This window comes from Cajanus cajan, chromosome 3, assembly GCF_000230855.2.
Source record: "Cajanus cajan strain Asha chromosome 3, NIPB_CcT2T_4, whole genome shotgun sequence".
Taxonomy (NCBI): Eukaryota; Viridiplantae; Streptophyta; class Magnoliopsida; order Fabales; family Fabaceae; genus Cajanus; species Cajanus cajan.
The window spans coordinates 79,844,821-79,859,686 of record NC_138519.1 but is presented as its reverse complement, the minus strand read 5'-3'; the positions used below and the strand labels follow the sequence as shown (position 1 = coordinate 79,859,686).

General features: G+C 32.2%; 2 protein-coding genes across 3 annotated transcripts; both read left to right on the top strand.

The window, feature by feature from the left end:
• Positions 1 to 2,318: 2,318 nt before the first annotated feature.
• On the top strand, positions 2,319 to 7,390 carry LOC109799094 (uncharacterized). 2 transcript variants are annotated; one of them, XM_020359597.3, is made up of 15 exons: positions 2,319 to 2,738; positions 3,798 to 3,947; positions 4,065 to 4,176; positions 4,302 to 4,445; positions 4,751 to 4,855; positions 5,173 to 5,256; positions 5,334 to 5,449; positions 5,578 to 5,679; positions 5,767 to 5,880; positions 5,968 to 6,024; positions 6,111 to 6,177; positions 6,291 to 6,344; positions 6,494 to 6,568; positions 6,647 to 6,682; positions 7,012 to 7,390. In XM_020359597.3, exons 2-15 carry the CDS (start codon positions 3,928 to 3,930, stop codon positions 7,123 to 7,125), a joined length of 1,200 nt encoding a protein of 399 aa, XP_020215186.1. In that variant the 5' UTR covers positions 2,319 to 2,738; positions 3,798 to 3,927; the 3' UTR covers positions 7,126 to 7,390. The 2 variants fall into 2 exon arrangements, with proteins under 2 accessions (XP_020215186.1, XP_020215193.1); XM_020359604.3 differs by lacking the exon at positions 2,319 to 2,738 and adding an exon at positions 2,793 to 3,626.
• A 2,981-nt stretch (positions 7,391 to 10,371) lies between these two features.
• Positions 10,372 to 11,118, top strand: LOC109797277 (putative E3 ubiquitin-protein ligase XERICO). The gene has a single exon (XM_020357264.3). It carries the CDS (start codon positions 10,460 to 10,462, stop codon positions 10,847 to 10,849), a length of 390 nt encoding a protein of 129 aa, XP_020212853.1. The 5' UTR covers positions 10,372 to 10,459; the 3' UTR covers positions 10,850 to 11,118.
• The last annotated feature ends 3,748 nt before the right edge of the window (positions 11,119 to 14,866 follow it).

Sequence of the window (14,866 nt, the reverse complement as noted above, 5' to 3'; positions counted from 1 at the left end):
TAAAAGTTCTTAACTGTTACAGAATATAATGTGAACAAAAATTTACTGTTAGTTAGTTTTTTTTTTATAAGAGAATTGATGAAATTTCTTATTACAGAAAAACAGAGAAAGAAGATTACAAAAGTCACAAAACAAAATTACAAGGCTGACTATTTATAGAAGAAAAAACAATGATAACAACTAACTAATTGTAATTAATTACAAACTAATTGAGAAAGATAAAAACTAACTAACAGTAAACTTTTGTTCACATTATATTTTGTAACATTAACACATAAATCCACTTTGCAAATTTTTAAAAAGTCAAAAACTATTTAACACTTCGTTTCATTAATTCAAGTCATATATTTTTTTTTTATAATTATCTGTTAATTTGAATTAATAAAACATAATATTTAAAAAATTATATTATATTTTTAAAATTTTACTAACTTTATCTACGCATTAATTTTTTTTAATTTATTAGTGAAATTGTTTAATTTTGATATATAACGAGTTATTAAATGGAATAAGTCTAAATATACTTACTATTAGAGTAAGTGAATCCCTTCTCATATATAAAGGAGAGATTAATTTACTTTTAGAGGTTTTTTTTTTTATCAAATAAAAATTTATTAAAAGAGATATAAGGAGTACCTTAACTCATATACAAATAATTTTATTAAACTACCAAGTGATCCATGTTTTCATTCCCTTACAATTTTCATAACCTAGTTAGCTAGCAACCACCAAACCCCTATTCTAGTGAATGAGCCACACACTACTTTCTCCACTCTTTACATATTTGTTAATATTGCCTACAACCCCCACACAAGACAATACAATCCATCAAAAAAACCATTACAGCCCCAAGACAGATCTTTCATTTAGTATATAAAAAATTATTTATTTAAAGAGTAAGTCAATTTATTACACTTATTACACTCAATAACCCATGTTGTTCATTAAATTTTAATAATTTAGTCATTAAATTAAAAGTTTTTAATATATAAATCAAGTTTGTAAATTTTTTTAAAATTTTAAAATTATTTGATATTCTATTTCACTAATTCAAATTTACAGACAATCATAAAAATATATTTTTATGTTGATTTCAATTAACAAAAATAGAGTACTAAATAATTTTCAACTATTTTTAAAATTTATAAACTTGATCTATGTATTAATTTTTTTTTAATTTAACTGGCTAAATCGTTTTAAATTCAATATAAATCATAATTTATTAAATGAAATAAATGTAAATAACTTTTCTCTTAGAATAAATAAATTATTTCTCATATATATATATATATATATATATATATATATATATATATATATAAATCGGAAGATTATATGATCCAATATCGATACAGTTGTGAAAAAATATTGATATATATCTTACGGTCTAAATTGATTTTTTTTTTATAGTTTTATTATCCCAAACTGCAAACCGAATGTTGTTTCGTAAAATGAAAAAATCGAATAAAAACACTAATTTTTTTTCATTCATTTTCAATTTTTTAGGTTGATTTTAAATTTTTTTTTAATTGAACCGGTCCCATTTTAAAAATCTAATAATATCAATGCTCTATAATCATTTACAACTTAAAAAAATGGGAGATTTTTCCCAAAAACTAAGATTTGTTCATATTAAAAAAAAATATTGACTTTAAAGACTTCAATAAATTTCTAAAAAAAATAATTTACCTTTTAATTTTAAAATTTGATATAATAACGGACTCCAATTTATAATCAAACTATTCATTTAATGTTGACTAGAGACGAAAATTGAGAGTTATCTAAATTATGGACAATTATGCGAGCAGTTATTTAAAAAGAATAAAAAAAATAAAATGAAAAAATATTTAAAAAAATAATTTAAATTTATATAAAAATAGAGATCAAAACAATTATTAAAAAAGTTATCTCTTTATATAATATTACATATAAAAAATATTTATTTATTCAATATTAAAAATTGATATGATAAATTACTGAATTAACTAATATAAATTATTTCAGTTTAATTAATAATTTTTAATTTGAGTATAAAAGTATATGTTAAATATCGGGTGGGGAGAATTTTTTATAATGTGTGAATTGTGATCTATACTTGATAAAAAAAAAAAAAATTGAAATGGTAAAAAAAGAATTTAATTAAAGGTGGAGTCTCGTCTTTGTTTTGTGAGGAGACTCTTAAGTCCTAATCCCTTTGAAACAGAAACGTCGTGAAATTCATTAAACAAACGCATTAACAAAAAACCACCCCAAACCTTTTTATATTTTTAGTGGCACCACTTTATGTTGTCTTTAACCCCAAAAGCTTTAAGGAAAAGCACAATTACCTCTTATCATAAATCCTAATCACATGTAGTTTGAATTTAAACACAATCACTTCTCTCTTTAAAATGAAGGTAGAAGAGCAAGCGAAGGGAACTCAAAAACCAAAACTTTGGGTTTAAAGGCTACAAAAATAAAGTTTCCAGACACCCTCTGTTGTTTAAACTCCAAAGATCTTGTTTGTTTGAGCCATAAACCCAAACCACTCAGAGAGGGAAGAAGATTCCATTCTTCATTTTTTTTTCTTTATACGTGTCTGCCTCTGAAAAATTCATTCTTTCTTCGCTCTATAACTTCCACCTCTGTTTTCGATCAACATCACCAAACTCCACGCACTTGGGGTGTTTTTTTTCTCTGCTTTTTATCATAAAGCTTCCATTTTTGCTCAGATCTTCCTCTTGGTCTTCTTGTTCCTGGTACGTATTATGTTTCTTTTTTTTTTTTTTTAAATGTCTTTGCACTTTCAGAATCGATGAACTGAATGAAAGCTTCAAATACAAGGATTAAGTTTCCCCAGAATGGCAGAATATATCCTCGTGTAACGTTATTTCGTTTTCTTTTATGAAAGAAAGGTTAAAAAAATGGTAAAGTTTAGGATCATTGGTAATAGCATAGAATAGAGTTCAGTTTAGAGACAAAGATGCTGCATACTGAATTATGATTTCAGTTTATGTCAAGTGGTACAATCATTGCGTTTATACCACGCTGGAGAATTGTGCCTGTTTGGATTGGTTTATTTTGCTTCCCGAAAAGCTTTTCATTAATTTCCTGAGGAGAGAGTTTTTGCTTGTGAAGCTTTTTGTCAATAAAAAAATTAACATAATTCAGATATGGGCAAGTTTTATATTTTCTCTTTCCTTTTCTTTCTTTCCTTTTATTTGAAGTTTTAATGGCAGGTTCTATATTTATATAGAAACTACCACATGGCTCTGAAAATTTTGGAGCTTCTAAGTTAGGGTTATTATCCTCTTTTTGTTTCATATCGTTTTTTGTCAAAGAGATCACATGTGTTGTCCAACCGGTCTGAGTTAATGTAGGAGGATTTTCAGGAAAAGACACACGCTTTTCTTGCTTATGGTTTTTTTAAATTGGTGTCTTGCTTCAAGGGCTGTTACCTAAATTTGGCTCCTTTGCTTATGCTTCTTGGCAACTTCTAGCACACTAATTGCTCTTCCTTCCATAACTGCCAATTGATATGGTTGAAAAGTTTAACAGAATGGTGCTATGATAAGTTGCCATGCTACTTGGGTTGTGGAACATGTTCACGAATAGAAGTAAAGTAATATTACTTGTGAATGCCACTGGTATGTTGGGAATTTGAGGTGGTGTTGGGGGATATTATGTAATTTGCTTTCCAAACAATATAACCTTTTATCTCATAAAACAATTGCACCTTATGTTCTTTTCAAATTAGAATCAATATCTGGTTCCATCTGTTAATGTTTCTGGTTCTTTCTGCAATGTTCCTTTGGCAGGGTTTTTATTATTTTAGTTTAACAAGCATATCTGTTTCTTATACGGAGGATACCTGCCAATTGATAAGTAGTGAAGAATAGCCACTGCATATAGTTTTATGAACATACAGTCACAGAAGTTGCAAAATAAATGGGGATCGTCACTCGCAGGTCTAATCATTGGTGATAGCTAACTATTTTTGTTTTTGTGAGATTTTTCGTGTATTCTAGTTAATGTCAACAACTCCTTTCAATTGACATTGGACATTTCCATTTCATTGGCTGCAGTTCTGTTGGTAGAAAACCAAGTGAAATTATGAGGATTTTTGTGACAGCTTTTATTGGTTTAGTTTTTGGATTCTTTATAGGAGTATCGTTTCCAACATTGTCAATAACAAAGGTGCAGACTGAGTATCTCTTTCCTCTCCTCTTTTTGGCATACTTTGTGCAGAAGTAAATTTTTGTCAATGGTTTTATGTTATTGGATTTGATAGTGGTACACTAACAGTGCATAACAATTTGCAGTTGAATCTCCCATCTGGCCTCCTTCCCTCCATTGATCTTTCTTACATTGAAGGCAAATATACAGGTCGCCAGGCTTGGTCTTTTATGAATAGTAGTAACAGAAGAAGTTCACCACATGTTCAATTATCAAATGATACATCAAAGGTACACACTTTATCCTCTCAGCATATTTAAAGCATTTTAAGCCACCAGGTTTTATGGGGATTCTAGGTAGTTAATGATCCATGCCTTTTATGAGTGTAAGGGAAAAACATAGTAGGCCCTGGCCTTCTGTTACTATAAGTTCCTATTATAGTGACATGTTCATGTTCATAAATGCACTATTGATAAGAGATTCCAAGAATGATTTTATTTTGTACAATGTTGGGATTTGGGAAAATGGTTACTTAGAGTCTGTGCATTGAATTATTGATCAATCACATGCTTCTTATTTTTTTGTTTCTCTTCAGATTTGGGTTCCATCAAATCCTAGAGGTGCAGAAAGATTACCTCCTGGCATTGTTGAAGCTGAGTCGGACTTTTATTTGCGTAGATTGTGGGGTAAGCCCAGTGAGGTGTGTATCCAAAAACAGTTCAAAACAGTTTATAGGCTTATTGTGGCTACAATTCCAAATATCACAAGAAAACTACTTTTTTTTCTTCCTATTTTTTTGAGGTGTGGAGGGAAATTTGAGCAAAGAAAGCTTGTCCTTTTCCATGCATCAAAATAACATTGCTTAATACAGATTATGGCCTTATGAAGTGCTACATGATAAAAAAAAGCCTAGCAAAAGAGGACTTTCATATGTTTGGCTAGATTGTTATCTTGCTTATATGAAGTAAAACAAGTAAATCTCAATTGGACAGAATTTAATTAAGTTGACACTTGCAGGATCTAACGTCCAAACCAAATTACCTTGTAACCTTCACTGTTGGGTATGATCAGAAAAGCAATATAGATGCAGCTGTTAAAAAGGTCTTACTCAGCCCCTTCCTCTCTCTGTTTGCATATGCTTCTGTATGTGTCCTTTAACTAGATATTTACTTGAACAGTTTTCAGGGAACTTCACGATCCTTCTGTTTCATTATGATGGCCGAACCACTGAATGGGATGAGTTTGAATGGTCAAAGCGGGCGATTCATGTGAGTGCTCGCAAACAGACCAAATGGTAAGGAGCTAAGCTTTTCATTATTTTTTTGAATGATAAATTTTTGTTGTGGTTTTTGCAATTAATAGTATCTAGTGCTTACCCAATTTCAATCATGTTATCACATTGACCATTTGATTCTCCCTCAGGTGGTATGCCAAGCGGTTTCTGCATCCTGACATTGTGGCACCTTATGACTATATATTCATATGGGATGAAGACCTGGGTGTTGAGCATTTTAATGCTGAAGAGTGAGTATTGGATAAGAGAGTGATATCTTTTAAAAGGTTTTATTTTTTGAATCAAAGTTTCATATGCCTCTCTTATTTCAAGTGCAGGTACATAAAACTGGTGAGGAAGCATGGCTTGGAGATTTCTCAGCCTGGCTTGGAACCTAATAAAGGATTGACATGGCAAATGACGAAAAGAAGAGGTGATCGTGAAGTTCACAAGTAAGAATGATTGGAGTCCTGCTCTCTGGAAGTTCTTGTTATTTTAAAGAACGTGCATTAACTTTATTTTTTCTGTATTTTTATTAGGGTGACAGAGGAAAAACCAGGATGGTGTTCTGACCCTCATTTACCTCCTTGCGCAGCGTAAGGAACTGCCAATGTATTATAGTTACATTATCTAAGTCTACTGAACTGTAAATGATTGTGCCATCACTGTTACATGAATGCAGGTTTGTTGAGATCATGGCTCCAGTGTTCTCCCGAGATGCATGGCGCTGCGTATGGCATTTGATTCAGGTTGACTGGTTAATCCTAAAGTTCTTATTGTTTTGAAAGATGCCCCTTGCCTATTTGTTCAATGTTTCTTTAAGCACTTGATAAAATTATGATTGTACCACTTGGCATTGCAGAATGACTTGGTCCATGGGTGGGGTCTTGATTTTGCTCTTAGAAGATGTGTTGAGGTGAGTCCATTCTCACATTTTCAAATCATCTAAATTGTTAACTGCTTAATTTAATGACCTTAGGGGAAGCACACACAAGTGAAAATAAAAAAAATGCAATCTATACATGCTATGGAGCTTTAAACTAATATCATTTTTTTCTTATATAGCCCGCGCACGAAAAGATTGGAGTTGTTGATTCTCAGTGGATAGTTCACCAAGGTGTTCCCTCACTAGGGAATCAGGTATTTTGTTAGCCATGATTACACAATTTTACTCAAAAATCATGCTTAAAACGCATATTAATTTTCTTTCCTATGCAGGGTGAATCTCAAACAGGGAAAGCGCCATGGCAGGGGGTATGTTTTACATGTTCAATATTCTTCAGCTTTATTAAATTGTACACTGTTTAGTTTAGTTTTTTTTTTTTTGGGTCTATTGAAAGAATCAAACTCAGTCCTAAGGGATTTACAACAACTGACGCATTCTGTTCAACTAACTGATGAAGACCTCTTGATATTGTTCGATTAATTTTCTCATGAGAGTATGATATAGTACTATAGTAGTTGGCTTCTTTTGCTCACATTAAATGTCTAATGAAGAAACTCTGTGTTATAATGGAAGTGGTCTTTTATGTTATGTACTATGATGTCCAAATTGATTGATGTTCAAATGTTGTTGGTGCTAGGTGAGGGAGAGGTGTAGAAAAGAGTGGACAATGTTCCAGAGTCGGTTAGCAATTGCGGAAAGCGCGTATTACAAGTCCATTGGAGCTGATATATCTAATTCCACTGCTCATTAACGACCAAACTTGACTAGTACACACATATCTTTACCACCCTTATTTGTAGATTTTCCCTTAGAAAAAGAAAATATATTACTGTATAACGTTACGTACATGCAATTGCAATCTAGAGTCCTAGCCAGGGACCAAAGATCAATTCGATGTAGAATTGCTGTACTGAAAGTGAGTAAATCTAGTGAATAGAACTATCATTGCAGCCTAACTCTTTTGGGACTGGATGCAAATGCTTATTATAGGAAATGGAAATACTTTAGTGTCACAATTCTTATTCTTTTATTCTATTTCTCAGATTATGGAATAAAATTATAAAATTTGGTTTTATCATAAAATATTTAAATACTGATAACAGTTTTATTTCATGTTGCTACATTTTATGTATTCCATTGTAAAATAGTAGTATCTTATAATAATGTTACTTTCTGGGTCTCTGGCCTCAAAGTCGAGCATAATTGAACCGAGCTGTTGACTGTTGTTCAACTCAATATCGATTCACTTATAATTGAACAATTAATTCAGATATAATTTTAAACTTTAAAGATATAATTAATGTAAGCTAGAAATAATTTATATGGTGATAAACAATCTTAAAAGATAAACAAGTTGAGATAAAGATTGATCCAAATTAATAAATATAAAAGATAAATGAAGCTACTATATAATAGTAAGCTAGAGAGGATAATCAAGTTTTTATTCATAATCTCACTTTTTTTTTTTTTTTTTTAAATAAAGACTGCATAGATTTTATACCAGAACAGTTTCCATTTGTTAGACAAAAAACTGACAAGTTGAAAGCAGGAGATGGCAAGAGAGTCATTTTCAAAATCGGTGTGGGGTGCAAAAATCGGATATGAGGGGTTCCAATTTTTATTTCTCTAGTAACGTTGTGTTCAAGTTATTACTTGTTCCACCCTGGTGAACATTCTTGATTCGTTTCCAAATCGTTGTTGTGGGCACGGTTTTTTTTGTTTTGTGTTCTAGGTGATTGATTGCCATCATTTTAATCAAATCAAAATGTTGAACGTTCCATCAAGCACTTGAATAACTCTACAATGACGACAACTCAACTAGATTCTTCAACATGGGAACGACAAGTGTGTGTTTTGAGAAAGAAGAAAACAACTGAAGACTTTCGGAATTGGTTCCGTGTGTTGTGGATGACGGGGAAATAGGGTTAGTACATGGAATTGATGTAATCTGTTACCATTATTATAATTGGACTAATAAATGTTTCCTTTCCACCTCAAGAGTTAGATAGGTTTCATACTTAAAAAAAATCCATGTTCTACATTAAAGACTCATCTTCATTTTCCATATTAATACATAGTTTGAAGCTGGCTGAGAAAATTGACATAATTTTCACGTAATGCTGATTAGATTTAAAAAGTAGTTACGAATCTTGAAAGTGCAATACCAAAACAGCACTAATGAAACTTGACCCATTCATGTGTCACTTCCCAAAGGATGGATTGGTTGGGTTAAGATGGTGACATGTTGACGAAACTTGAACACGTGGCCCCCACCCAACTTGGGCAGTTTTTTGTCCACCCAACTTGGGCAGTTTTTTGTTTTCACCCACGTATATGCCCATGTTGCAACTAGCTGAATAATCCCAACACACTTTAATTTTAATACCTTTTTTCTTCTTCTATTAATTAGAATTATATTAAAAATATATAAAGTGTGGGTTTTATATTTTATTTAAATTAAAATATTTTTTGTCCTTTGTCTTTTATGTTCAACTTTTGCTCCAAAATAAAAAATATCATTGTTTCAAAATTCCAATATTAAGTCAAATTTAAAAGTTAAAAAAAAAATATATTTTAAAAAATTGTTGGGATGCAAACAAAATTTCACATCATTCAAACAAGAGGATGCACATGAGTTTATATACACACAATTGTCTCCATTGGTTGAGAGACCTTTTGTTTGATGTTCAAAAGTAAAACCGTGAGGGTTATGTCTCACCAATGTGGAGACATGTGTATGTGTGTGCTAACCCCCCACGTACTCAACAAAAATAAATATTCAAAATAAATTTTTCTAATAAAATAAAAAATCCAAAATAATTTTAGTCTCCTATGTAATAAATCTTTCTTATGATTTTTAACTAATAAAAAATAATTTGTTAGAAAGTGTAGTTAACTCTTATCAAGAAGTTTTTTTTTCCTAATAAACTTTCTAACATACTTTTTTTATTGATTAAAATTTACTAAAAGTTTAATATCCCATTCGAAATATTGTTTGCATTAGTATTTAATAATTTATCACAATTTTTTTTTAATGAAAAAACATGTCAATGAGTTAAAGGAAGATAATTTTTAATAATTACTTTTCACCTATTATAAAATTTTACATTATTTAAGAGTTGAAACTAAGGATAAAAATTAATATATACTTTTCTCCCATGAACTTGAAAAATGAGCAAAGAACTTTCAATCTAAAGATCACATTTAATATAAGATTATTTAGTAGTGTAATACTTAGTAAAAGTTACATATTATTATAATCCTTTTTTCTGTCAATATATATATATATATGTATATATATATATATAATGAGATTAGGCGTTCAAAATTTGTGAAGCACAAACGCGGATTAAGAGCCTTGACAGTTGACACCACATATATGTTCTAAACCTATCATACACTAAGCCAAGCCCATGATATGAATCAAATATTATGTATAAAATTCTATTAAACATATCAATTTCATATAATCTCAATTATTTAACCTTTCTGAAATAAACATAAAACATCGATTTTGGTTGATATTTTATAAAGATACTTTTTGTCGAATTATTCATAATAAGATCAATCATGCATAAGATAAGCATTTATTTTTAAATTTTGAAACACCGAATAAATCATATTTATAAAAAAGAATTATGAATAAACGGATCTGAAGATTGCGTTACCGAGTGAAGGAAGAGCTTAGGTTACTTTACGCGGAGGCAGCCGAAAATCTAGAAACCTCGGAAAGGCGAGGATGCATGCCACGAGTCACGAGCGGTGTGGCCACAGCGGACACGTGGCTTTCTGAAAGTATCTTTTTTGGGGATGGCGAAATTGCCATCTTCTGATTTTTCACTTCACTCCCTAGTCCCTAGTCACAAACTCCTCCACGTGTTGCCACGCGTAAAATGAAACCCCTTTCCGCGGCCAAACCATGGTTAGGTTAGTACATTTCGTTAGTTAGGATATGTGAACCGCGAACAACGTTCCTCACTACTATAGTGTACACTATATAACAAAGTCTGATATATACGAATTCTCGGGGGCAAGTGGGTATGTTGTGCAATTTGTCTCATTCTCGTTAATTTGTGGCCGTGATTATGGGTCTGTCGAATTTCCCTAGTGCATCAGAAGGGGTGCTACCCGTGCTCGTCATGAACACCGTTGTATCGGTGGCTGTGTTGAAGAACATGTTCAGGTCCATGCTCCAAGTGGTTGCTGGCACTGGCACTGGCACTACTTCTTCCTCCTACTCACCCAACATTCAACAAGACTGCTCCTGCTCCCACCCAAGAAGGGTCTCCATAACTCACTACGACTCATTGTGCCACGCTGTGCCCTTGGTCGAGTGCTGCGTTTGTCTCTCTGCCTTTGAGGCTAATCAAGAGGTCAGTCAGTTGCCTTGTAAGCACTTCTTCCATAGGGGCTGTTTGGATAAATGGTTTCGTAACAAACACGCCACATGCCCCTTGTGTCGATCCATCGACTAGACTAGACTACACATGTGTACAAAGGTTACATTAATGTTACAATTACACCTACGTGGTTGCTTCTTGATTAACTTGTTGTCAGACTGAAATGCATCAATGTCTCTCTTTTTCTTTACTTTGTAAACCCACTTCAACCTACTCACTTCTCTATTTAGAGATGGTGCGGTGTTGTGTTCTATGTGCAAGTAGTTCCAAATTCGATTTCATCGTGATTTTTGCGTAATTTTCAATTTGATGATACTAGTGCCTTGTGGCTTGTTTGTTTGAAATTTGAAGTGGAATTTTGGTATTTCCCACCGTTGATGCAAAATTTTAGTGTGGTAGGTGAAGTCCATTTAAGGAGTTATACGAAGTACAAACAGGCTTCGAATTGAATGATGAATGAAGATAATAAGGAGCTATGAAACTCTTTTTGCTTTGTCACGTTTTTCTGCCGCTGTCGTTTCTCTTGTTTGGACGGGGAAATGTCGTGGAAGGTGGTATATTATTCTTGCACCTTTTAGAAAAATAAGAATATATATATTTTAGGTAACTTTTGTCGTTGTTGAGTAGAGATAATAATGAATAGTTATAATGTTGTAATTTTTTTTTACCAATTATTATTGTAAGTTTAATAAGATTAGTTAACAATTATCAGTTATCTTTTTTTATGTATATTTTTAATAGGTTAAATTCTATTTTTCATTTTCTAGATTTATTTTGGGTTTTGATTTTTTTTTTAAAACATAAAAATCTTTTTCAATTTTTTTTCTTCCTGTTACAACATTTCGCTTACCGTCAAATTCGTGACCTCACTTAGCGGAGTCTTCTTAATAAAGATTAACTCGGTTGAGTCGTAATTGCTAGTTGAATATTTAAAATATTTTTCTTATGTATTTAAACCACTGACACATTTGATTTGTTTAGGACTTTCTATCTAACTACTTAATCTATCTTTGTTGACACACTCAAACCATCTATTCAATCATTTAAACTACTCTAGAAGGAAAGTGTATGTATCTTTTATTCTTATTTACATAGTAACTTTAGGTAAAATTAAAAATTATTACTTATAAATAATTGGTGATAAATAGTTAATGTAGGTAAAATTTAAATTTATAATTTTCTTTGTTGTAAGTAAATTTTATAAAATTACATAATAGACGGATAAATTATCTGACATTTACTCACAATTTTTTTAACTTTTAATAACAATTTATGTTTATCATTATAACTTAATTACAAGTAATGTTATAATTACAAGCAATAACAATTTATGTTTATCATTATAAGTTAATTACAAGTTAATTTTCTAGTATACTATTAGTATAGTATTAAATTATTTAATTTGTTTAAGGTCTTTTATATAAGAGTGTTAATGAATCATGAATTAAATTTTGAAAAATTTAAAATCGAATCAATTTATTTTATAAAAAATTTAAAATCGAATCAAAATTAGATTGGATTAGTTAATTAATTAATTTTGGTTTAATTTTTAATTATTTTAATATATTTATTAACTATTTTTTTTATATAAATTAGATTGATTTTCATAATTGAATTGGTTAACTAATCTATTTTAAACTAGTTTGATTTTTAATTATTTTAATATGTTGATTAATTAATTTATTTTTATAAAATTAATTTATTTTTATAATTAAATTAGATTGGTTGTGATAATTTTTTTTTAAATTGATCAGTTTGATACAATATTATCTATTATATATATATATATAAATTATTTAAAAAAATGAATCGAATTAATTTAATTTGTAAAAATATTGAATGGATTTTACAAAGGATATCGATTTAATTTTTTTTTTTCACGTGGATCAATCAATTATAAATTGGTACAAATTGGTTAATTTTTTCTTTTTTTACACTTCTAATTATATAAATATATTATTATGAATTATAATTGTGACGACCCGACCGGTCACTACACACCAACCTCAAAACACCGTAAACACCAGACAGAAAGAGCAAGTATATAACTATAGGGTCTAGAATATAAAAATATACAAAGCCTCGATCCGACTAGAGTTAGAGTGTTCAAAACATCCTATCGGCAAAATACATAACCAACTGCTACACCTAGTAGCTATTACAACAAAATATCAATAAAACATGGCCAGCTCCGCATACCAGCTGCCGACTCACCACGAACCAAACACCTAATCCTGTTCTGCTCCCGTAAATCATACGATCATAGCAGTCCAACCACAAGGAAACAACAAGGGTAAGCTAGTATAACAAGAACAACATACAGCAAAAATTCTAATAATCAGTACAACTTCAACCGTCAACACAACAACATTCTACTATCCATTCAATTTATGCAACCAACCTGCAATTTGATATAAATGCGTCGTCACGCATATCACCTCGGAGATTCTCCTACAACAACTCAGCCGTGAAGGCCTACAACAACTCAGCCGTTAAGGCCTACAACAACTCAGCCCTTGAGACCTACAACAACTCAGCCAATACGGCCTACAACAACTCAGCCATTACGGCCTACAACAACAACTCATATCAATAATCAACACACCTCAACTTTTTCAACTCAACATACAACACAACTCAACTTATCAACATACAACACAACTTATCAACATACACTCAACTTATCAACATACAACTCAACTTATCAACATACAACTCAACTTATCAACATAGAACAACATAATTCAATACATAAAGGGAAATGTCTCATCCCCGCGCCCGGCGCCCTCGAAGTTGCGCCCAGCGCAGTACAACCAGAGAGCCCCAGGGGGCTAGCGCGCCCAGCGCGAGCAGGCTCGCGCTCAGCGGGACTCAGCCAGAGAGCACAAGGCTCTCCCGCGCTTGGCGCAATACTAACTGCGCCCAACGCAGGCCAGACAGAGACTCCAAGGAGTCTCACGCGCCCAGCGCACCTAACCCAGCGCTCAGCGCGGGGAAGGCAGAGACCACCCCTTGGTCTCGCGCCCAGCGCAATTCGGAATTGCGCCCAGCGCCCACGAGGCAGAGACTCCCAAAGAGTCTCACGCCCAGCGCGACAAGGGCCGCGCTTAGCGCAGCCTCTAGAGCCTAACAACAAGTTACAATGGTATCGCGCTTAGCGCAGTCCAAGTCGCGCCCAGCGAGGGCCAACCAGAGACCTACGTTCTGAAGCACGCCCAGCACACTCATCAAGGCGCTCAGCGAGCTTGGCTAAATGAGGTCCCATGGCGGCCACACGCCCAGCGCGATGAACAGCGCGAAGCGCGAAGCTCATCTGAAACCTTACCAAGTTCAAAATTTTTCCCAAAGTACCTGCAAAAAATCACTATCCAGTACATGCAATCCGGCCAAAGTAACACATTTTCATCCAAGAGTTCAAAAATAACATCTTTTTCAACATGCAACCACAACTTCATCAAAAAAACCCCAAATTTATCAAAAACCCCGAAAACTCAAAAACCCCATTTTTCAACAGTCCCAACTTGAAATTTAAAAAAAATCACTAACCAACAAATGAGTTCTGGACTCATACACAGCCAAATGCAACGGAAATAACCAGCTTCCCTTACCTCGGGTGAAGATTTTGAGCTCCGGGAAGTGGAAAACGAAGAACGGAGGAGAAGAGGGATTGGAGAAGAAGATGGGAGGAGCTCCGCACGGGTTTAACAAGAATTTCAAACCTTCAATCAGTACCTTTAGCCACCAAAACCACAGTTCAAGAGTAAGAAGAGGAGAATTGAGAGCAAGAGCATAAGAGAGTGAGAGTTGAGGGTTCGGGGATAGGAAAAAGAGAAAAGGAAGCAGGGTCTCACAATAATTAATTAAAATTGAATTAAATTATCATATATATGGTCTAAAATTTCATAAATAAAAAAAAAATCAAATTATAACTCACATAATTAAATACTAAAGATATTTACCCATAATTTTTCAACTTCATAATTTATGTTGATCATTACAAATCATTTTTTTTTATAATGTATTAAGTTATTTGATTTGTTTAAGGTGTTATGTAAATACATTATTATAAACTAATAGTTAACTAAAACTGAA